Below are 26,309 nucleotides of genomic sequence, written 5' to 3' on the forward strand. Positions count from 1 at the left end.
CAAAACGGATTTTTTGAATTATTTTATATATTTACTTAAAGACCACATTTTCAAGTAAATGGGGTTTTTTCTACTTAAGGAGTTTCTTATGGAGACATATAAACTTGGATTTTTCAAATAAGAATCCTTCTTTTCAACTGCACATTATTTAGCGTATAATTATTCTGAAAATGTTTACGTAGAAATAAAAATAAAAATTCAAACGAGTAATTTTTGAATTTACTAACTTTGTGTAGGTACTAAAGATAAAAATTATTACATCCATAATGATGATATTGGAAGATAATATCAGGGCTGTAGTGACTTGAATATTTTAGTAATTAGTATTAATCTGTCTACATTTATAATTTGTAAACATGATCAAAGTATAACAAACACTAGACCTAATATTATATATAATTTATATTTTCGTAAAAACATTTTTGAGGACTTTTAGCCTTAGTAAAAACATTTTAATAAATTAAAAACTATTTGGTTGAATTCTAAATTAGATAGGTACATCACATTTTTAAAAATATTTAAAAATCCAAAAATCAGAATTATTCTAAATGTATTCTTAAATTAAAAAATGAGAGGGACATGCTTCGTGAATCGCTCCTTTATAATTATAACTATGGGCTACGTCGCGTAACCTATAAGTACAATATATTTAGTATACTGGACACTTCGAAAGGACATACCTAACAAGTGACTTAATTGTTATAGATATCTACTCTCAACACCTATATCGATTTAAAATATTAATTTTAAAGTATTGAACTGTGAGTTATATACTCAAATGAATTTACACAAATAGCTAACATGCAGTTGCAGCTACTTATTGTTCATAAGTTAGTTATTTAATTAAATATCTTACAAAGCAACATAAAATTGCTGTAAACAGTCACTTTAGACTCTTAGAGAACTGTCAAAATTTGTCAAAATGGACCATGTTTTATAATTTTAAATATAAAATAATGTAAACTAAATAATAACATTTTTACTTACCTAGTTAACCAAACACCAAGTACTTATTAAACGATAACGGACATACAGTGACGACAAGTCCTTGATAATAACTAAATCATTGTAATTAAATATTAGATTAAGTAGGTACCTATACATTATACATAATATATATGATTAAAAATATTACTTTACATCAATTTAATGTGTATAGTACGTTTGTAGGGGGACAGAGTGGACTAAGGCATCGGTTGCAATTTGCACCGTCCGCCGGTTCGACCCTTGGCCACGGGCGGCACTTTTCTCCGGGCAGACATCTGTCTGAAGAGAAAGCCCCCCCCCCCCCCCCAACCGGGCATGGCAGAAACCTACGGGTGCCCAGTCAAAATTCTGCCAAACACAAACGTGTTAAAACCTACCGTTCCTCCCCCTACAAACCAACAAACATACAAACCTACAAAAACAGTTAATAGCCATAGTTGCCGGGCTTAAGATCAATTTAAAAATTACGTTTGTAATCCATTTAGAATATTCTTGTTCAGATGAAATATAAATTAAAGTCTATAGTATGTAATCTAATATTTTGTAGTGATAGTTTTAAAAATACTCAATTAGATTATAAATTATAATGTTGTTGTAAGAAATTATTATTAAAAACGTATTATAATATATAATCGATTAAAACACATAATATAGGTATTACATTTGTATTATAATTTATTACTTATACTTAATTTACTTTTAATTAAAAACACATCGTTGATACAAATATTTTTAACAATAACTAAAGTCAAACAGGCACATTTTGACATTTTGTACATATTATAAGTCAAGATTTTTTACAATTATATAAAGATTGAATTAATTAAACTACAGAAAATATCAGTAGTGTAAAGAGTAAGACTAGTACCTGCGTCAAAATTACCCAAATAGATAGAGCTCGGCCAACAATTTGTTCACTACAAGTAAGATAATAAGATGTTTTGCGTCTTACACCACTGTCGACTCCACGCCACGCCACTGGTAAGATGTTTTGCGTATAAAAAATCATCTGACAATCTCTCATAAATCGAACCACTCGTAAAGTTGTAACTTAATTAAACTTTATTTAGTAAGTACTATGTAGCATCATGTGTTTGGTTTCTAATGTGTACCGATAATCTTATCTGTAACAACCACTTGGTCTCTATACAAATATGACCAATTTTTGGATCAGTTCGTTTACATAAAAAAATGTTTGTACTCGCTATATTTAAAGAATAAGTGTTGAAACCGTAAAAACCTATTTATAAGTTATAACGAAATATAACAAATTTAGAGGATGGACAATATATGTTTTGATTTTTATGAAGAGATAAATCGTTATTTTACTTAATATTCGTCTTGACAGTCTGACGCGTCAGTTGGCAGCAGTCCGGTCGCTGTATGCAATTGAGTATAAGTGATTGTGTCTGACACTAACACCTAATATTTAAGACATATTTCTGTACAACTCGAAATCAATTAAGTAGGTACCTACACAATGTTCACGTTGCAGTAGGTGCCACGACGTCGAATATATAAGGTTGGGTAGTTTTACAACGAATATCTAGTACAAAATAAGGTATTACCTACCTTATTTTGGACTTTTTAGTTATATCCGACGTCGACGGGTGCTTGACTAGGCGGTGTTGTTGGACTCCCCACAAGATCTCTGGCTATCATCCAATTTTAAGTAAAAATTTGCGTTTTCTCTTAATTTTTCTTAACTAACAATAAACAGAGTGTTACGAAAATTTGCCTCTCGAAAATAGGATGGAAAAGTATTAGGTACAAAGCCCAAAAACATATATTTTATGTTGAAAATTCCCAGACTTGTCCACAGACCACATTTTATAATAAATACAAGATAATTTGAGCTTAAGTGTAAATTGACCAGTTTTCAAAATTAAATGTAAAAAATACTAAAACTGTTATCTCAATGCCCAGGTAGGTATCGAATTATTTTTACTACTAGACAATTACTTATTATTCTGTATTCAAATATTTTGAACGATTGTACAGCGTATATAATATCGACTATAGTTTTACAACGATGGCCAAGTGATAGGCACTTTTGAATAATTCTATTTTTGTGTTATCAAATACTATTATAAATAATATTATTTAACAAAATCTCAAAATTACTATCGTATATTGAAACATCGAAAAATACATAACATTGCTACTACACGTAGTAACACATTATTCAAACTAATTTCGGTTTAAGATTTCAATACACAATATTTTAGTTCAGTATGCCGAAATGTCGAATTCGTGTTTGGAGATTTTCTCCAAATTTTTGTTTTGGTTAGAAGGTTCGTTAAATATATAACAATGTGTGTACGATAATATTAAATGCTTAAATAATGATAAAAAAAAAAACTATTACCTACTGTTCGTCTAAATCGCAATGTTTGCAAACATGGTAGGCATGTAAATATTATATTACCTACAAGGCTACATTACTTTTTCTGCACTTTATGACACAATATTGTTACGAGTTATTATGACTAAGTTTTGTATTCGATAACATCGTAAAATATACTCTCCGGATTCACATCACGCAGAAAAATTATTATTTTCAAAAAAGTTAATACTTTGAACCATTGTCACATTCAAGCATGACTGCATTACTACAGTAGTCTAGTGTTAAGTCTATAGTGTCTACACTTATTGAAGAATCGCTATTCAACCTATATGCAAAAACATTAAATATACGCATTTAGGTATTCAGTAATAATTATTTATTTATTTATTTCCATAAACCTAAAGGTATACATTTGTAAAGTTTCAACCGCACAGGCAGTGATACAGCTGAAATAAAATAGGTTTAAAAGGTACTCAGTAGTCAGTACATAAAACAGCTTGTTACGATTATAATTTGTATACATTTTTCACTACTTCGGCCGTCCGTCCACTCCGATCACAGTCAGTGAAGTGATAGTGAAGTCGGATATTGAAAGCATTCGGAGCTCTAAAAATCAAACATTTACTCGTATGTAGATTGGAACACCTGTGTGATTAAATCATTCAGCGGAAGCCCAAAGCACTTCCATCAACTTTGCGAATTCGGCACCTGGCACGGGCCTCCGCTCCGCATTTCCACGAAACACCTGTTACCTACAACTGGTCTTGTCATCGTGAAATCATGAAAAAAGCTACTGTATATAAGTATAGGATAATATTCACAAATGAAATGTTACACGACATCGCCGTACACAGATACTATACAGGAAGTAATTTGCACTTCCGTTGTATTCACAGCAGACTATTCAAGGTGCAGAGGAATTATAATAATTAATGGCAAATAATAGCGCGATGACATTCCGAACAGCGTATTCTGTCGGGACCTACGAAAAATATGCGCAGGGCGTCCAATAAAGAGCAGACATTAACCAAATATTTGAAATTAAAAACTTTAAATTGGTTGTTACTATTATTAATCGACAGAGATATAATTGTTCAACGTTTGGTCATATCTTTCTTGGGCATCCTATACATATAAAAACTGCACTTGGACACTACAGGTACTCTTCGATAGCCGTACTATCTTAGTATCTTACGATGCAGTTTGAGCATTTCCGTTCGACCTATCGCCAAATACTGAACGAAATTCCACTCCAAATCCGAAATCGTATAATCTTGATAGTAACATTATGTCGATCGACGCCGTTTATCGTCCCGTTGCTACTTGATTCTGCGAAGCCGAAAAAATTTAATGCTATCGTAATTGATTTCTTATATTTTAATTTCAATAAATCGAATTTCTGATTTCATATTTTCATTACGGCCTTACGAGTATTATCTGGAAATATTGACACGCCTAATGTTTATGGTAACCTATAATCTACATACATATTTTGATCAACTTAAAACTATTTATGTAATAAATTATAAACGATGATTTGGACTTACATAGGTGCACTTAGGTACTTAGATACCTACTGACTAACAATTTTTTTATTTAATATATAAAATGTACAAAATATTTTTTAATATGAAATAAATCATTTAGCCGTTTAGGTAATTTGGTTACTAAATAAGTAACTAGATAAAGTTGTTCGTGGAATCCAATAATGGAATTATAGGTCGTTCAAATCCGTTTTCAATATCAAAACCCTATCGTTGGATCGATGGATATGATATAATTGATATAATTTATACTAATGGTTATTACGTAAACACTACCACTGTGGTGGCATTCACGGGAGTCCCAACAAAGGGAGTGAATGGTTAGATTAAAAAAAAAAATAATATGTACAACATGTTCATGTTTTTATAGTCTTATGATAGTAAATAATAGATCACACAATGAGCAATTTTCCCACCACGCCAACCTATTCAATACCTATAATCAATAATCATTTATAAAATTTAATATTTAATAATAGTTTTGTACAGTATAGGTTCATAATATTAATGAACGTAAACTATATACAGCATAAATAATGAGGGTGCTAATATAAAACAGGAATTGTACACCAAAGCAACCCCAAATAATATTATTACAATAATATTGGGAGATGGTATATTGCGCCAATTTAATTACCTGTAATTTACGCCATCAAAAGGTACATTTAAGGACGTATGTAATTTGTGCCGAAATATAAAAATATAACATGTATTTTGCGCCACATATACAAATTAATTTTGCTCATTTGCACCATGGCAGAAAACGAAATGGAATATATAATTTGCGCCACACCTTCTCCTTCAATATTGTTGGAATTTACCATCTCAGGTCAGACACATAAAGTGTAAAAAAAGAAAGTAAAAAGGTGTGAAAAAATTATATATTAAAGTAAATTAAATTAAAAAAATAAATTTTTTCACACCTTTTTACTAATTTTTCACAACTTTTTATAAATTTTTTCACACCTTTTTACCTTCTTTTTTCACACCTTTTTACAAATTTTTTTACACCTATTTACAAATTTTTTCACACCTTTTTACTAATTTTTTCACACCTTTTTACTAATTTTTTCACACCTTTTTACTAATTTTTTCACACTTTTTTACTAATTTTTTCACACTTTTTTACCTTCTTTTTTCACACATTTTTACAAATCTTTTCACACCTTTTTACTAATTTCTTCACACCTTTTTACTAAATTTCTCACACCATTTTACTAATTTCTACTAATTTTTTCACACCTTTTTACAAATTTTTTCACACCTTTTTACTAATATTTTCCAACCTTTTTACAAATTTTTAGACACCTTTATACCAACTTTTCACACCTTTTTACTAATTTCTTCAAACCTTTTACCAAATTTCTCACACCATTTTACTAATTTCTACTAATTTTTACACACCTTTTTAACTTCTTTTTTCACACCTTTTTACAAATTTTTTCACACTTTTTTACCTTTTTTTCACACCTTTTTACAAATTTTTTCACACCTTTTTACTAATTTTTTCACACCTTTTTACTAATATTTTCACACCTTTTTACAAATTTTTTCACAGCTTTTTACTAAATTTTTCACACCTCTTTACTGATTTTTGCTAATTTTTTCATACCTTTTTACTTTCTTTTTTCACACCTTTTTACTAATTTCTTCACACCTTTTTACTTTCTCTTTTCACACCTTTTTAATTTCTCTTTTCTAATTTTCTTTTTCTTTTATGACTGATTTTTATATGTTTTATTACTAAACGAAAATGTACTTAATATTAAAATATAAGTACATGGAGTTCGTTTAACTTGTGGTGCTAATTACAATTTCAATAAGGTGAACTATGGCGCAAATTACAATATTTTTATAGGTAAACGATGACGCAGATTACATATTGCCTTTTTATTTAGTTTTATTTGGCGCAAATTACAAACTTAAAAAGTGGAGCAAATTACCAAAATACAATTTTAGATGTGGCGCAAATTACATATATTTTTTTTTTGGGGGGGAGGGTTGTTTTCGGCGTAAATTACATACGCCCATTATATTATGTATGTTTTAATTTTTATAAACTACCGTTGATGATTCCGATCTACTCACATCAATAAGGAACCACTCACTTTTCTATCGCTTATCTAGTATATGGTTACAATCATTCCACACACAGAATGCTTCGACGGTGTAATAAATATTTTTTTGTTTTTAAGCTACCTTACTATTATTTAATGTATTCCGTTTCTCATGACTGAAGTTATAAACTATAAGCACTCCATCTTATACATTGTTTCGCTAATTGTTATTGATATATTATACATTTTGTCAAATGTCATATTATGGCATCAAAATAAATAAATAAAATGACAATTATAAACCTTTAAGTCAATGTACAAACTTAAGACTGTTAGAGGAAAAAATTATTTTGGTTTAGATATGCTGTCGTACATTTTGACCAAAGGCGCACCCAAGGGGGTGGCTAACGGGCTTTAGCCCCCCCCCTAAATGGCTAGCCCCAAAACATATTTTATTAGGTTTATTGACAATTGACATTTGACTTTAAATTATTATAAAAAAAAAATATCAACTATCGAAATTTAAACATTAGGTATAACAATATAATGTCATAATATTATATTTATACCTGTCATTCCGGGCCCCGGGAGAGACCTCTGTTGTTTATTATTATCGTCGCGACGTCGCTAGTTGAAACTGTGTACTGTGTAGGATACCGGAAACGTCTAAATTATACATTTTTATCGATACAATTTAGTTTATCTCAAACCGCTATGCTTCATATTCACAGAGAAATCGATGTTCACACTTCAGAAGTACTATCAATAATGGGGAACCAGGGGATAAAGGACCAAGGCGTCTCAACTTTATAAGATTGTAAACAAGCTTTAAGATTTCTGTACATATTTCAAAATAAATACTACCTATTAATATTAAAAATTTTTTGAATTTAGTCCCCCCCCTCAAAAAAAAAAAATCCTGGGTGCGCCCCTGATTTTGACCGAATACTGTGTTTAAGTCGCAGACCTTGGTTACGTACATTTTAAAAATATTTAAGTAATACACACACTTTAGAGCTTGTTTTGTTTATAGTCAATAATTTGAATAACACACAATTTTATGTGTTTCATGGTTTCATACGTATATATATTATGTGGTTCAATTATACTACACGTTAGCAGTTGTTATATAAACAATAACAAAACATTTCATAAACAACTTAATCATAATATATTATTTTATTATTTACATCGTAACAGTAATAATATATAGTTACTAATAAAAAATAAAGGTCAACGTTATTACATGTTAAACCTTTGAACAACTTAAACATGTAAAAAAAAAATATGTACAAATCAGTCCTTTAAAAAAACACGTGTATATAAAAACCACTGTCGTTAGACTACAACAAAAGTTGTCATGTTAATCAATGATGGTAACTTTAAATTATCCTAAACCTTACTCTAAACTTTGGAGAGACTTAAATATAGTACCTATTCGATAAATATAATTCAGTGATTTTGGTGTGGACATAAAACATTCATACCCTGGTTAAATTTAAAACCAACAATATTAGTCATCGAACACTTTTGTTGAAAAAAAATTAAAACAAAAAGTATTTAAGTCTCTCTTAACTCTTTTTAAAATAAGGATAGCTCATAATATAATGTATCATATAAAAATTAAAAAGATAACACAATGCGCAAGTAGAGAAAAAATCAAACAAATCAGACACTTCAATACGTTATCATTTCCATATGAATAAATAAATAAAATATCCTAACGTGTAATAATATAACTACAAGTTATAACACAAACGATGAATACTAGTCGTTACGGATCACATATAATTGATAGAAGTCCCACCGCTGTTTTTGGGTTCCGCGGCGGTCCACCGCCTTTGGTCGGCCATTGTGTGGTTGTAGTGGTACTGGTGAAGGTTTTGTTGTTGTTGTTGTTGTTGTTGTTGTTGTTGATGTTGTGATTGTTGATCAGAAGAGTGCTGACGAGACAAACCTCCAACACCATCTATGCTGTAACATGATGACGTACGATCCAACGACGTCGGGCTGACACTATATGCCGTGCCTGGAGGTGCAGCGTGTTTGCCCCGCTTGATGGAATGCGTGTAGTCCTTGGTACCACGTCGCCTCAACGTGAAGTCCCTCTCACCTGTAACCTGGTACTGTTTCTTCCACTGCACCCAACAGTGTCTATATATTGGGTCCACCGGACCCCAGTTCCGTGCAGGTTTGATGGTGCTCAGGAATTTCTGCGGAGAACATAAACCAACCGGTGAGTCAAAAACGTCATAACATAATACGACAATTACGATACGGCACCGACCGACCCATCGATCGAGTAGCATTGACCGAGTACTTACTTGCGAAAAGTTGTAATCCACCTGAGCGGATATCTGCCACACGGCTATGCCGATAATCATCGACCACATGAACAGGTAAACGATCCAACCGATCACATACAGCCACATGGAATCGTGAGAGCTATAATCAGACTCAGTTAGCGGCATCACGAACAGACTCCAAAACTCAAACACCTGTAGTGATGGAATTAATCATTACACATTTTAATTATGCTGACGAGTTTTATAAGTAGGGGAACCATGAAAAATAGGTTTTGAAATATTCAATATTGATTTAAAAATGTTCAAGTGTTTCAACAATTGATATTCGTTTTTCGAAAATATTTTACAACAAAATATTAAATTTTATAGGGGCGAACATACGGCAGATCTGTGGTACGTACCATAAACAAAATCGGAGTACCCAACCACACGAATTTCCACACGAAGCACAGTTTGTATCCTAGCACAAACTCGAAATCGTTGGATAGCGATTCCAGCCCATAGATCCAGACGAAAGCAATTAGTTCCAGCACCGTGGATGTGACTACCATTCGACCAATGATGTACTCGTCCAACAAGTGCACGGCTTGAAGGTTCTCCTGAAATTCAAAACGGTATCGATAAAATCAATACTATTATTTACAGGCACTCACGTCGTGTACTTACTGGCAAAAGGCACAGGACACCCATCAAGAAGGCGATAAAACAGACCATACAAGTTAATATCCACCACTTCCATTTTTCCTTGGTCTCCACGGATAACCCTACAATCGCAGTGTAAATGGCCGCTATCTATAAAACGAGAAGAAAAGCCAAGTTTATTTATATTTTTTTGTTCTGATTTTGAATTAATTGTATTTAAAATTATTTATGTAAGCAATTCGTCGAAGTTTTATTTTCGTAATTCAATCAATTTTCATACCCATGAAATACATAATATTGTATTGTTATATTATTTATTTTTTAAATATTCAATGTTTTTATGATTATTTGTATGTAATTAAATACAAGATTGTTCGCACTTTTATCTATTGTCACTTTAATCCCACTGTCGGGTGTTCTGTGATTCTTTTTCACCATGATTCAATGTCTACAATTTTAGAACGATTTTCAAATGTTTTTAATAGTGAAACTTCAATACTCATTACTAATTAGCAAGTGCCCAGATATAATACATAATGATGTTAAACAAAAACTATTTTATAAACGGTTTTCGGTCGCTTACCAGGCTCAGGAATCCTGAAAGGAACACGAGTGTATAGACCAAAGCGGCCCACAGATTGGACAGGATGCCTCTGGTCGTCAATTCGTACACAAATGTCAGGAACCAGACTTCCGATAGAGCCGTCGAAGCCAACATTTTTTGTCCGGCTTGTAATTGCAAGTCATATATCCACATTGTAACTATCGAAACGCTACACAAGCCGACCACGATGCTCACCACCGTGAGCATTACCGAAGTCCTGTCAATAATTTAAAAAAAAAATGTTTGAATTTCAGTCCACTAAAAAGAAAATGATTAAAATATTGAATAAACATTTCCGGGAGCTTACCAAAAAGGATTAGACTTTGAGTAAAGTCGACCAGCACTTGTTGAAATATTACCAAAACCTAAATGAGTAGTGAAAAAAAATTGTACAACGGCGTGATACCATATCTGAAAAAATAAATATATTTATGAGAAATGGTCTTCGATACATAACATATTCTTACTATACTCACCTCCTGCCTAAACGTTAACTCGCTATATTATTTGAACACTTTTTTAAATACGTAACAATAAAAAAATTCATCTCTATTACCTAATTTAATTAATTATATTAATTTGTATAACATGAAAACGTTATGTCTTAATTTTTTATTTAGAGTTCAAGTAAATCAAAAACTATCAGAAATTTTAACAATTTTGGCTGTATAATACAGTAATAATAATCTCGCCTAAAATCAAATTTAAAAAAAATTTTAATTGGAAAAAAGATTTTCATGGTAAAAAATAACAGAGAGACTAAATACTATTTAAGTTACTCTAAATAAAAATATACAAATCGCAATTCTAAATTTAAAACATTAAAAATATCGAAAATTAAATTTTAAAATATTGCGCATCTACTGGATAACAAATTAAATATATTGCTTTAAATTTTTTTCTAGGAGTGTAAAACTATAATATTCAAAGTAAAAATAAAAACAATTTATAAACTTACGTCTAGTTTCCACAAAGTATCCCATTGAATATCCAGCAGTATTTCCAGTCCTCTTTGATTTGCATTAAGTCCTTTGACCAATAAAACCGCAATAGTTACAAACGTTGCAGGTACGACGAGTAATGCTACTGTTCTGTATGATTTACTGTTTTTTATCAGGCTAAACAAATAATACAAATTAATGGGTTTTCTATTACTAATCTTGAGTATTTAATTGTGTACAATATCTATTTATATTAGACTAAATTAAATGTAAGTTGACTGAAACTCTGTGGAACAATAAATATTGTTGTCCACTCTGTTGTCCTACTCATTGCTCAACAACAATGTATATAACTTATAAGTAAAATGTCAATATTAGGATTTAGTTAATATTAGTCAATATTATTATTTTAAACGTTATATTATAACGTTTCGTGAAATGTGATGTTTTTAGGAGGTTTTAGGAAGTCCAAGTATCAAGTATTAAGACCAGGTGAACAGCGATAAGGTAATTATGAAATCAGAAACCGATTCACTCGATGTGATGGATAGCGTTAGGAATTGTTAGGAATTATATTTGACAGTTAGATCTTAATGGTCGTGCACGACAGAAGAATAAAAATAAGATTATATCCTAAGCCATATATTTATTCTAAACTAAAAAATTTTAAAAAAAGTTGAAAACCTAAGACAATAAGGTATAGTAAGTGACTGTAGTAATAACGTGAAATACTTTTATACCGAATTAATGCATTGGTAATAATAATATATCAACCTTTCAGATATTATCACTACGTACTTATGGTTTGCAAAAGCGTTGAATGAAGGGAAAATACTGCAAGCCTACCTTGATTGATTAGCTATCATTTATCATTTATCATGTATATGTTATGTAGAACTCGAGCATGGCTTGAATAGTTGCTTGAATAGTTGTATTGTATCCCCTTTGTACAAGACTCTCCCAAACCATAAGCGTCCCGGTTCCCTGGTAAGGCATTATTCCTTTATCTAGTCCATTCTACTTTAGACAGTTTTTTAAATAAACCGTTTTGACACCAATAGAAGCAACTTTTTTAGATTAAAATTAGGAGCAAAATTAATCAAAGCGTAAGACATGTTACTAGCTAATTGTATGATTGGATATTGATATAACTAAAAAACGATATTAATGTTAGTTAATTTAATACAAAGGCTAGTTTAATAGAGCAGAAAAAAATTAGCCCTTTGTCTAAACCTAACCTGGCCTTGGAGCTCGAGAGTCAAGGTTACTGTAACAAATTCATTTGAATAAAAAAAAAATTTATTTTAGAACCAGTTTTAAAAAACGTAACCGAAGTCAAAAAATGTGTTACTTAAGTACCCAAACCTGAACCGATATTTTGTTAAGCTATTCTAGTTATTAAAGTGTTTTAAATACGAGTCCAAAAACTATAAATCGAATAATTATTCATTCATCCAACTAGAAAATAAAGACTCAAGGTACCGAAGTTGTGTAAAATCTACACTGGAGAAAGATGTAATATAATTAATTATAGCACATAGACGACAAAAGACTGCAGTGAACAAACATAATAAATACAAAATGTTAATAGTTATTTTTTTAAGAACTAAAAGTATGAAAATTCATTAGATGATAAACTATATTTATTTACACAATCGGCTGTTTAAAGGTGCCAAACCATAATTTTAGCTATATAGTCGAATACCGTATTTACCTTAGGCCTATATAGCTAAGTATTATGCAAATAACATAAATAATACCCATGACCTATACATAAATGAGTAAGTCGTAAGTTGTTATTACTGTATGGATTTGTTGTTTGTTTAATTTTTTTACAATAAAAGTAACACACAACTATACAATATAGTTCCAATAATTAGTCATTATTTTATAAATAAACTTAATTTTGTATTTTCGTACGAAAGTGAAAACAAAATAGGCTCAATCGTTACACAGACCACTAAACAATATTTATTTAGCAGCGCAACTAGTGAAGTCCCAAAATAACAGAAGATACGCACCTTATCGCAACTACGATCCAAATAAGTAATATGAGCAAAACGTCCATCACAATCCAGTGCCAGCTCAAGTGCGGCGGCTTGATAAAAGTCTGCTGAAGACATTGGTCACTGCTGATAGCATCAGAACTCACCCCTTGCTATAATACAGGCAAACAAAAGTAAAAAACAAATGTTAGGAAAGCATCAGATTGAGATTTCTAAAAATCATTATTTCCGGTCGAAATTGCTTGTAGATGCCTACTAAAAATGCTGTGATACTCACATAAAAGCTGATGGAATTGCTACATTCCGGAAACGGGATACTTCCGATGATACTCCGCGAACCGTAAAATAACGATAATGCCATGATTATCGGGTAGTACGCGGAAAGTAACACGGACGCCAAGACTTTGACGAACCCGACACCTGTAAAATGTTTGAAGAAACAAAAGTTTGCATTAATATGTAGGTACGAACCCAATGACCGACATTTTATGCAATATTGTACGATGAAGTATACCTTTGAGCAGAGGCACGGCTCTCCATAGCTTAGTGGTGCCCTGTTGACAAAACTGACCGAGCGTTATCTCCAAAAACAACAGGGGTACTCCAAACACAATGGCTACTGCGAGATATGACACCAAAAATGTACCTATACATATAACAAACAATGCAAATCAATTAATTGATAGTAATATTTTGAAAGGTACCCACTTGGAGTGTAGGTACTTATTTTTTAACCCTCTACGAGTAACTATAACAATACGTATTACATCAATACATCATAATATAGGCATAATATTAATAAGGCTATTTTTTTGTGTCCATCTAAAAATGATATTCCCAGTATGATTTCCTTAATAATATGAAAAATAAACGAAAAACAGAGGGAAAATGGGAATATATATTATACTCACCGCCAGTTATCGATTTTATCTGACATTGTGATTCAGTATCGTAACTATATTAAAGTAAAATAAATTACTTATATAGAGCAATATTATAATAAAATATCGTTATTCTTAAAAAATAAGACAGGTAGTTTCCGCACAGAATCGTTTTTCATCGCACTCAACGACTTATTAGTTATTATTGAATTCAAATTTAAATCATTCATTAAGTGACCAACCCAATGGAGAAATACACTCGACACCTATTGTTGAGAGACATCTCTGGTTTTTTTCTATACATTTTTATGATTTAGTGCATAAATTATAATTTAAATAAATGGTTGATGGCTATTATTTAATATTTATACACTTCGTTTCAACGTAAAAACGTAAATATTTTTTTAGGATGGGTGCACGATAAAATGTTTCTGACCAATTTTTCGTAAGGTTTTCGTTGTCATGGCTACTTATTAACAAAAACATATTTATGATTCATAGATTTTTCCTTGTAGTGGAAAAATATCAAGTGGCGTGCCATGGTTTTTATACATAATTTAAACTACCTAAATATACATATAGTACTGCGCGCATAGTGCAAGTGTTTTTATTGAATTAATTAATTTACATTTACATAATTGTGCATAATATAATATTATGTAAAACGTAGGCGTCTATCGCGATACTCATCTATTACAAAATTCGTATTTTAAAAGTATAATTCTTAGAAATACGATACATATATTATCTTGAATAAGAAAAAATACTTTGATTCCAAAATTACGACTAACACGAAAATCGATACGGTCGCTTAAAACTTTTACATACTATAGAAAAACATTGTATTCCCAACTAGGTACACTATGCCTATTACACGGTGGTTTGTTTGTGAACCATATCTTAGAAAAATACAAGGAATTGAAATAGTTTTTTTTTAGTTCTAAAAACGAATACTGATAATCTAATATTACTTACTACTATATACTGAAAATAGTATGTTCAAGCGATTAAAAAAATAATAACTTAAAATGTCCTTGTAAGTTCTAAAACAGTGTCACAATAAAATATATAGGATGATTAACAAGCTTATGCTCATTCCTTTTTCCTTCAATAACGCAATTATTCAAAATCTGATTTTTGGAATTTTTAAATATACTTTTGAAGAACATAATGTTTTTAAATAACTAAGTATTACTTAAGGAGTGTTCTATAGGGATACAAACTCCCATTTTTCAAATGAAAACCCCAACTGTTAATTATTTGTTGGATGTTCTTCTGAAAATGTTGGTGAACCAAAATCAAAATTCGATCGGGTATTCATTAAGTTATTTGACTTTGCATACTAAGGATAATAGGTCCATGATAATGGGCTTAAAAGATATGGAGGCTATAATGATTTGAACATTTTGGTAATTAATATTAATCCATCAATATTTATAATTTGTAAAAATATAGTCAAAGCATAATGAATACTAGATCCAATGTTACATCTGGCTTATATATTTTACTAAAAAAATATTTAAGGGCTATTATCTTCAGTACACATTTCAATAACTAGGAAACTGCTAGATCGAATTTTTAATTAAATACCTGCATCGAAATTTCCAAAAAAAAAATGATCTACTAAATAATTTAAAGTGGAAGGAAAAAAATGGAGATGAACATGAGCTTGGTGAATCACCCTGTATAATGTATAACTGAATAAGTATATAATCACACTGCGCATTATACACAATAACGCAAAATGGACACGCCAGGACTGTACTGACGACTCACGGTCACATATCATAGTTGTAAAAATCAAAAAATCCCAGTCGTGTACCTATGCGTAAACCACGTAAATACGATTTATTAGGGTGGACTTAAAAAAAAACAATAATTCGTGTTTTTTTAGCGTGCCACAAAACAAGCGTAAAATATCTATAAATTGTATTGTGCCTATCGCGTGACGTTCGTAAAACAGTTCTGTCATTATGTTATATTATCAACGGGACATAGAGAACAGCAATTTTTGTGCTTCGTGGATATTTTAACGCGAACCATAAAATGTTTTATATTCTAATTACAGCAATACACACTGTATATAGTGTACATACTATTATATAAACACCAGTATTTCAGCATGTGTGTGACTTGATAAAGAGAACACTTGTGTGTATACTGCACGTAATAATACAATATGGTAATTCGTCATTATACGGTAATATAATACTACGCGCTGCAGTTATTTTGTCGCGTTTTCTATACACTTCACGTGCGCACACACATGCCTATACGCGATCCACGGTGTGTGTGTGCGCGCATACTTATTAAACAATTAATATTACTTTTACGGTTTTGACGGAAAGTCGCTCAATCCTCAATCGAACAAATCGGTGCGAATGTAAAACAAAGGAGGAAAACCTGACCTGACGGCATAGGCTAACACGATTATATAATATTATTATATATTATTATTATTATTACGTTTTACTATAAAAATAATAGTTATAATATATTACGCTGCTGCTGCAGCTGGCAGCTTCCTGATGGGTAGCCGCTGGTCGAGCTGTATAGCCTATAAGCGCAAAATATGACCCAAACGCGACCCAGAAGCGCAAAAATTACCTTTTTGGATTGCCTTTGAGCGCAAATCAATTTTATATAAAAAAAGTGTATTTTATTAAAAACGTAGTTATAATTAATTAAGGCATTTCCAGTGATATTAAAATTAGTAATATTGAAATAAGTTCAAAAAATCAGTAAAAATCAAAAAATTACTAATACAAATCAGTTACAAATAAAAATTATAATTTTGAGTATTATTTTAAAGGGCGCCCGGGAATTGGGCCACAATTCACCTTTTTTTCCAAAGGTATACGGTAATTGGGCCACTAAAATGTTATATTTATTACAGGTAGGTTCGGTAATTGGGCCACTAAAATTTTATATTTATAAAAGGCAGACACGGTAATTGGGCCACTATTACATTTTAAATTGTAATAAAATAATATTTAATATAATACACTGCAACGCACACGAAACTTTACTCGAAGCGACTGCGTATGATTTATCAAAAGGTAATAAATTATCCAATATCTTATGATATAGAATTATCAATTGTCAAATGAAATGGATAAAAATAGTCATACGCGTAGTGTGCAAAGATTATGAAACATTGTAAATTGTGATCGTTTAGTTGATTAGCAAACTTAGTATAGTATTATAGTATATTTGTGTGCTATACTTTTATGGCCCAATCTCCGGGTACACTTTAAAAATATAGATTTAATTTGTGGCCCAATCTCCGGGTAATAAAATGTAAACAAATATTTTATACGAAACAGGTAGTTAAAATGTGGCCCAATTCCCGGGCGCCCATTTTAAATTAGTTGAACGATATAGTATCAAGAATAAATAAATAAATATATTAAGCTATAATGTAATAATGAGTAGGTACCAAAATTTAATTTGAAATTTGAAGCCCACTGTCTGTTTCGAGTAAATTTATTTTGCGCTTATATCTCACTACCAAGGTACAAAAGCGCAAATTTCTTTTTGCGCTTTTGAGTTATCGACAAAAAAATAGAATTGCGCTTTCGGGTTTCACCGGCTGGTCGTCGTGAACTCGAAGGTTTTGGAAGGTATGATATTGTGTCTCAATATTTTACACTTTTTTATGGGTATAGGTAGGTACTCACCGCCGCCGTATAAAAACACCATCCGAGGCAGTCGTATGACGTTCGCCAGACTCAGTGTCAGCGAGACGGTCATCAACAGCGTGCCAAAACTCTGCAAACAATTTGATTTGCAGCAATATATCTGAAAGAAACAAAAAAAAAAAACCGTCAAACGTTGGAACTTGGTGTGGAAAACGGTTATTTTTGCGGCCACATTATATAATATGGTTTTCTATGATGTATTAAAAAAAAAACATATATATAATATGTACTATGTACATTGTAGCTGTATCTGAAAATGTGGAACGGTACACTTCTGTCGCACGGGAAGAGAAACATATTAACCACCGACGAACATTTTTGTGGGTGAATCACAACAATAATATTATAATATAAAATCGGCTCGAGACGAAAACACGACTGACGCTTAGAATGGTTAAATAAAATTGTAGCTGCACCGCCGGCTGCGGCAGACTGACTAATTACTGTGAGTTTTTTAATTCTGCCCACAGCTACTAGTTTTTAGTTTTTGTTTTTGCCCCGTTTGCGTTACCCGACGTCGAGACAAATAATAATTGGCGCTGTAAAAAAAACTTTTAAAAGTTTATAATATCGACTCCGCCGATGGGTATACCTGCTACTAAAATTTTCCCTATAGCGCTTATACTATATGTTCTGTAATAATTATATATAAGTACTAATTAGATTTAGTCGCAATAATACGTGTGATATTATAGTTATAATTATTATACCATATTGAATTAATTTAAGTTTTTTTTTTTAAATTTTTATGAATACACGATAAATTAAAATATAACACCTATTGAATGAGTATAAAAATTAAACCGTTACATAGGTAGGTCATTAGTTTATGAGCTGCAAAGATCAACACGTTTTGCAGATGAAATAGGAAATAGACTTGTGCCTATTACCTACGTTCAAATTGATAATATCGTTTACTTTTAAAAATTAAATTTCATACATTATAGTTGACTAACTCGGTAACTTACATTTTTTTGTAATTAATCATCAAAACAGGAATACACAACCACGCAGTCAACCCCCTCGGTCCCTCCCCTCATCAAAAAAAAAAATTGTCTCATTCTAGGTATTGCAATAACAATAGTACCTGCATAACATGATATTGACGATATAAAAAATAAAATATCACTTAAACAGAACGTGAAAAAAATATGTTTATCGAGTTACGGGTGAAATCCGAATCTACCTATGACGTCATTGAGTCAGTCGTCGCACAGCACTGGCAGGCGACCGAAGCGAACCGTTTGAATGATAATAGTATAATACCATTATTAATACTAGTATTATATATTTATAATCAATACCATTGTATATTTTAAAATCAATGTCAATAGGTATGAAAATATTCTCGTCGCCTGCCGATTGTTAAATATATTATTTATCATATTCATATTATATTATGTATATTAATTAATACTGATTTGATATTTTATTTTTAGTTTACAAATAATATCTAATACTGGCTACCAAAAATGCGTAACATAGTATTCCAGACTCCAAACCTAACACATTCCTACTCCTAACCCTAACACATTCGTGAGTACGTGTACGTGGTCACGCTCGTCACATCGGATCGTTGTCGGGTAATATTTTGTTCCATGTGTAGATTTTACTAGTAACTTTTACTTGCTCACTACTATGCCCTATTGTAGAGTATTTTCTTGTAGTAACAATAAAGGAACCAACTCGTCGATTTCCCAATCGTGAAAATTCACCTACTCGTTCTAAAAAAAGTTGTGTAGCCATTGGACGTAACATTACATTTCAAATAAATTTCAAATTACATGATTACTTAATTTATGGTAATAATTAATAACAAAAATAATGAAAAACAATAAAATTAAATACCTATTAAGTATTTGAAACAATTTAAAATTGATTTATAAGGTGAGTTTCTGATAGAAAGTAGATGAGCTTAGAAACGTTGTTGGGTTCAAAGTATAATCTATATTATAGTGCTGCATAAAAGTTATTTTATTTTTGTAGCCCAACATTTTTCTTGATTTTTATATTTTGAGAAAATTAAGACCCTTTTACTGCAATAGTGTGTGATTTCTTATGAAGGTGCCTTCATGGATACTTACCTATATAAAGTAATTTATACGTTAAGTTCAGTATCCAGACCTTATAAGTTATAGTCTATATAGATGAGACGTTTAGTTGATACTTCAGAAAGTTAATTATTCAAAATTCCCTACAGTTATATCAACATCGACTATTTGAATCAAACGTTAAAATTTTCAGTACCCAACTAGATATTAAATAAACTTCATTGAGTTATTTATTCATTTTTAGTAGTGTTAAAATTTTAAATCCAACAATTTATTATTCCATTGTACTCATTCTAAAATCCAAACTACAACTAAGGTATCGACTATCGTCATGTACTAACTAATTATTTTTATTTTATGTTAAGTATTAACAATCTCTAACAAAAAAATGGTGTGTTAAGTTTGATAGTTGTGTATTATAAAATATATAAATTGTAAAAGTTGTATTGGTTGAGTAAGTATTTAGTTTAGTAGAACAATATTTATTTTTTGAGCAAAGTGAGAAGAAAATAATTATTGGGTTATTTATTTGGAAAAATAAAGTATACCTAAAATACTTTTTAACAATATATTATTATACAACTCAAGGCAAAAAATCGTATTGATTATAATAAACATAATTTTGGTGGTTGATATTAATCGATCAATGTTAATAATTTGTAAAAATAGTCCAAGTACAATAAATACTAGATCCAATGTTACATAATTTGTTTTATATTAATTGTGTAAGATACATTAATGACAGTTATACTTTGAACAAACATTTGAATAACTCAAAAACTGCTTGTTTGAATTTCGATTCTGATACAGTGATAAATCAACATATTCAAAAAATTATCTGGTAAATGATTTACATTCGAAAAGGAGAGTTCTCGTTTGATAACAGGAGTTTATGACTCCATAAGACACTCCTTTAGTACTGCAACAAATTCAAGAATTTAAAATATAGTCTAAGTATATTTAAAAATTCCAAAAATCAAAATTTGAATAATTTTATTATGAAAGGAAGAAATGAGGGTGATCATATCCTTGTTGAATCACCCTGTATAGTGAACATAAGCAATTTCGTCAGATTTATATAATCAGCCGATTTGTTTGAAATCTTTATCACTGCAGGTGCTGTTGTGCTCACAGGTATTATTACTATAGGTATGCGCTTATTATTATAATTATATTTATATTATATTATGTGACACGATGGCGACCCCCTCGGGGCTTGAGGGCCTCAATGGAAGTATATTTCTTCTCACGTGGTACGACGAAGAAGAGTGTCCGCGGGCGAAATTAAATTCCAACCACATCATATCGAATGCGCATAATGTTTATACTACATACCTTCCTAGTTGGTTTATGATATTATATAAATGTAATTTATATATTTATATATCTACATAATAAGAACGTCGTCATCGAAGTCACCTTTTTCGAGGAGCCAGCGAATTCCGCAAGCACACCCAAATTACATAACGGCGAATACGAACTATATAATACACCCGAGACACTGTTTCAATAATATGACATATTATATTAAACGTAATTTATATACACGCACGTATAAATCAAGAAATGATTGCGGTGTTTTGACGACCCGAAACCCGATCGTGACACAAGAAAAATAAAATAATTATACAAAATTAAGTTGTTTTTAGCACTAGCCGTGCATGGAGACTACTTGCATTACATTATTATTATTATTATTATTATTATTATTATTTCTGTTGTTGTAAAATGCAGTAAGTATGGCTGGACGATGACGAAACGGCTCGCTATAACGATTTGGCCCGAACTACAGCTATATAGGTACCGTATAATATATTGTATTGAGTGTGCAAGCGGTGGCCGTTCTCAAGAGGGAAAAAAATAACGATATGAAATAATAATTATTATTGTAAATCGATTCTAGATGTTCTATATAATTACATGAGTACTGTTATATTGCCACTATCAAAATCTGTATACATAGGTACTCCCGTCCATGGCTATATAGATGACTGCACTAATATCTATGATGTAGCCGTGCTCCCGTCTGAGAAGTTAATTTTGAGCAACGAGCGTCTGGTTTTAAACTAAACGACGTATTTTTGTGACCTAAACATTATTAGTCTTATTTTTATGCGATATTATCTTATTTTTAAAGAACTCGATTGAATTCAAAACACTTGACCTCGCCGCTTACTCAATTAGCAGAATACAATATGCATTATATATACGATTTCAAGTACTATTTTCGTATATTTTATCGTTGTTAAGAACAATACGTTTTTTTGGAACCCGAAAGAATTATAAACCTAGCCCGTTTTATACTTTAATAATACATAATAATAATATTATAAAATGTGTAATACCCATGTAACCTAACCAGCTTTGCTTGTATATTATATTATAAACAAAACAATTTTTTTCGAATCTAAACATTTGAGCGTTAATGCGTTATCACTCAGCTTAATTTTGTTTTAATTTCTGTAGGAAATGTTTTTATATGTAAATAATATGATGCTTAATTTGAAGCAGTTTCAAATAACATTTTTTTTTTTTTAATTACTATACTCTGAGGTAATTTCTAAAAAATACTTTTTTAGCAGTTATCACGATTATAAACAATAATTTAATAATATAAATATACGTATATATAGTTATTTAAAATATACATATTATTGTTTAAAATCCAGGAATTGTATGTCGTATTAAACATTATCCACGTAAATGTATAATATATAAACAATCGATCGTAATTTATAGTATTAATTGATAACAAATATGAAAATAACATTTTGAATGTTGACGTTGTAATCTAAAATAATATGTAGTGAGGTACGTGTATCATTAGTAGACCTTGCAGTACTTTCGCCTGTTAAATATGATATTAAAACTACTATTAAAATATTTAGAGAAGATGCTATAGTAAAATATTTTATACGCCGTTTTACGTTATGGATCATTTTAAACTAGACATTTATCATAAAAAAATATCATAATTGTGTGTATTTAATTTTTAATTTTCCCACGATTTCTCATACTATGTAACTAATTAACAACAAGTTACGTTCACGATTTCATTTTCCCCAGTATACAGCGAATCTGCAGTTTTAAAACTAAAAAAAAATTAGCTTTTGTTGGAAACCAATAACAATATCGATTGACGCGGTATTCTATTATAAACCAATTACAGGTAGGGACCTACGCATTTAAAAATTTGTAAATAATAAAACCAAACAATTCTATGCTATAAATATAATAGCTAAATACTTTTTTAAAACTACGTAAATCTATATATTATAAATTATTATAAATATGTCGCGTAATATTCCATTTTAATTTAATGAAGCAATAAAATATTTCTAAAAATTGATTTATGACAAAATCGTGATCGTGAATAATACGGTAAACATGTGTTCGAAATTCCGATGCGAATAGGTGAGTAATAGGCACCTATAGATGGGGAAAAAACAAACAAACAAAATAAAATATTCAATCACATTTTAATTCGAACGGCGATTAGCGTATGTGACTCTTTTAGTATAATATAATAGTATACAATATGTGATAGATACTTGGAATTTTTTTATATCTTTTAAAATATAATCAACCCAGACCCAAGCAACATCCACAAAATTCTAGATTTCCTATTAAGAATAATCCTTTTCAGATATATATAATGAACATGCTTATGTTACTAGCTCTTTATGCAAACACCTTTAAATGTGATCAAAAGCATATTATTAAAAAAATGCTACTTACAATACGTATTACTTCCATTAGTCACGGACGGTGTTTTAATAAATAATAATAGTAATAATAATAAATATTATCATACCAAATATTTTTTATTTTTTATTTTTCATATACGCTTTTGGTGCCCCCTGTCTATATATTACACAGTGTAAACAGTTAGATCGGGGTGGCGATGCTTGTATAATATATTACTTCGGATAATCGAATTTGGAGAGTTAACAGCTCAATAACTATATCGAACATATATTTTGGATTAGATAGAGATGACTTATAAAGTAGTTTTTTTTTAGCTTGTGTTTGGGTGCCACGGTGATGGCGAGGAAGTTTATACAGCGGTCGAGGGGGAGACGAGACGGGAAGTCGTAACCCGATCGCGTCAAAACATTTTTAAAGCGTCACTGGTGAGGTCATATCGATATACACGCGTAATGCATACATTAAAACATATTTATAGAATATTGTAATATATATAATATGTATATTATTACATGTACACACCGAAATTCGCTTTCGCACTATTATGCAGCAACCTACGTCTAATGCTGCGAACTTTCGGCGGATGGCCGCCGTCAGAGACGACGAACACATGTTCAGGACAAAAACTCCGCCCTCTCCTCTCGGCACGGTACACACATCCGACGTACAAATCACGCCATCGCCTTGGTTTAGATAAGTCTCATCACCAGCTATAGCACCGTTCGTTCCCGATGGTCTAACTACACGATGTACATTAAGACGAAATTAATAAGACGTCAATAGGAGCGACGAAAAATATTGAATCGGTAAGATTATAATAATAGGATAGAAAATTATTTTTCGACATATAGTACAACGAGGGTTGACGTGCACCGAAAGCCAACAAACTTCTAGTGGATGATCGATGCAACACGCGACTACAAATTAACTCTGTTATTATATTATTATAATTATTATTATTATTGTTATTATTATTATGCACACGCGCACGCTTCGCTGATGACTACGTGTGTTGTGCAGATCATCGCGGAATCGAGGTAAATAATAGTATAACCTGCAGCCGAATGGACGAAATCACATAAATAAGACGACAACAGTGTTAAAATAATAAAATAATAATATATAGGTCTACCTATATCGACAGAGACCGCGATACTAGCCTCGTTATTATAGCGGAAGTGTTTGCCTCCCCCCGCTACACGTGAGCGTCGCGCGTGCGCAATTATTAACACGACGTGACGATTGTTTACACACATTTTGCGGCGATGATAAATGCACGAGCACGTGTCGATGACGACGAAATACTTGCATATTATTGCCGGCTGTAAATATTTGTTGTATATACGTTATTACTTATTACTTATTAATTCGTGATGTGTACAAGGTAAAAATTATTGATGCGGTCATGGTGTATACTTGACGCCTCCCCGTCGTGGCTCATCTCCTCTGGGGCCCAAGGATACCTTCCCTTATATTCATCAAGTGTCCTCCTCGATCTGTTGAATTGGCCTAGTTCCTAACCCCGCAGAGTCAGCTTCCACACATCGCCAGCATCGTGGATTATGATTTTCACGGTTTTCAGAAATATATAGTAATATCAATTTTCCTAAAATCGTAACGCTTGTAACATCCTATCCCTTCCGACTCCACATGCAGAATTTACATATACCAAGTCCACTAATTTCAAGCCCATAATATGTATAAAGCCGGAGCCATAAGTGATTAAAAAACGCTCCGGATGGCCTTTTTTGAATGTAGCTACTAGCTACACATACGCCTGTTTGATTATTGCAGCCGCATTCTATCATTTTGCAGAAAATACGCAGATGATAAGCCCTCCCTATGACCCTATGGCTCAATATGTTTTAATGGCAGTCCCATGAAAAACAGTTCTGAAAAACTTTGATTATTGAGTGTTCGTTTTAATAAAAATAGATTATATTATAAGTATGTACCTATGTAGATTGTACATACGAAACATTGCAGATATAATAATTATTTTGTAGAGGCAATTGCATATAGATGATGTGTAATGAAGAATAGAAAAAAATATACCTAACGCCTAAGCGAGAAACGACTGGAAACAACAATAGATTTATTACACTTCTATTGAGAATCAAAACATTTAAATATGTTGGCAGCACTGAAGGTATTAATTAAGACAAAGTTTCAAACTTATAAGAGTAAGACATTTTTATATATTTTTTTAATAGAAAATGAACAGCTAATCACCTCATACACGACTGAAATAATACTACTCTTGTACCATAATAAACCTAACCCCAAGTATAATTTGTTTTTAAAGAATGTCGATTAAATTATACAATTGACGGTCATAAAGATTTTTCGTTTAAATTTAAGTTTTGGTATTTTTACAGATAGTACAGAAATAAAACAATTCAACACTAAATGTCACTGACAAGTGAATTAATTATATATAACTTCACTTAATCAGCATGTAAGGTAATGTGTCGTTTCGAAGATTAGCCCGGACAAACAGACGAACACTTCAATTTTATTTATTAGTACGGATA

At 31.1% G+C, this 26,309-nt stretch overlaps 1 protein-coding gene across 6 annotated transcripts in view; it reads right to left on the minus strand.

The window, feature by feature from the left end:
* Positions 1-8,000: 8,000 nt before the first annotated feature.
* The window catches only part of LOC111040906 (sodium-dependent nutrient amino acid transporter 1-like), a 43,258-nt gene continuing 24,949 nt past the window's right edge, over positions 8,001-26,309 (minus strand). Inside the window, exons 1-12 of one of the 6 annotated variants that reach the window (XM_022325294.1) lie at positions 24,334-24,920; positions 17,996-18,116; positions 13,949-14,080; positions 13,712-13,854; positions 13,450-13,586; positions 11,446-11,605; positions 10,795-10,898; positions 10,467-10,704; positions 9,908-10,033; positions 9,643-9,840; positions 9,260-9,433; positions 8,001-9,148 (exon numbers count right to left, since the gene is read on the minus strand). In XM_022325294.1, coding sequence (XP_022180986.1) covers positions 8,717-9,148; positions 9,260-9,433; positions 9,643-9,840; positions 9,908-10,033; positions 10,467-10,704; positions 10,795-10,898; positions 11,446-11,605; positions 13,450-13,586; positions 13,712-13,854; positions 13,949-14,080; positions 17,996-18,116; positions 24,334-24,387 — 2,019 coding nt within the window. In that variant the 5' untranslated portion in view covers positions 24,388-24,920 and the 3' untranslated portion in view covers positions 8,001-8,716. Of the gene's footprint in view, positions 9,149-9,259; positions 9,434-9,642; positions 9,841-9,907; positions 10,034-10,466; positions 10,705-10,794; positions 10,899-11,445; positions 11,606-13,449; positions 13,587-13,711; positions 13,855-13,948; positions 14,081-17,995; positions 18,117-18,253; positions 18,414-23,805; positions 24,141-24,297; positions 24,921-26,309 lie in introns of those variants that run through there. The other 5 variants (XM_022325160.1, XM_022325376.1, XM_022325225.1 and 2 more) reach the window with 5 other exon arrangements.

Source organism: Myzus persicae, unplaced genomic scaffold (assembly GCF_001856785.1).
Source record: "Myzus persicae strain clone G006 unplaced genomic scaffold, MPER_G0061.0, whole genome shotgun sequence".
Lineage (NCBI taxonomy): Eukaryota > Metazoa > Arthropoda > Insecta > Hemiptera > Aphididae > Myzus > Myzus persicae.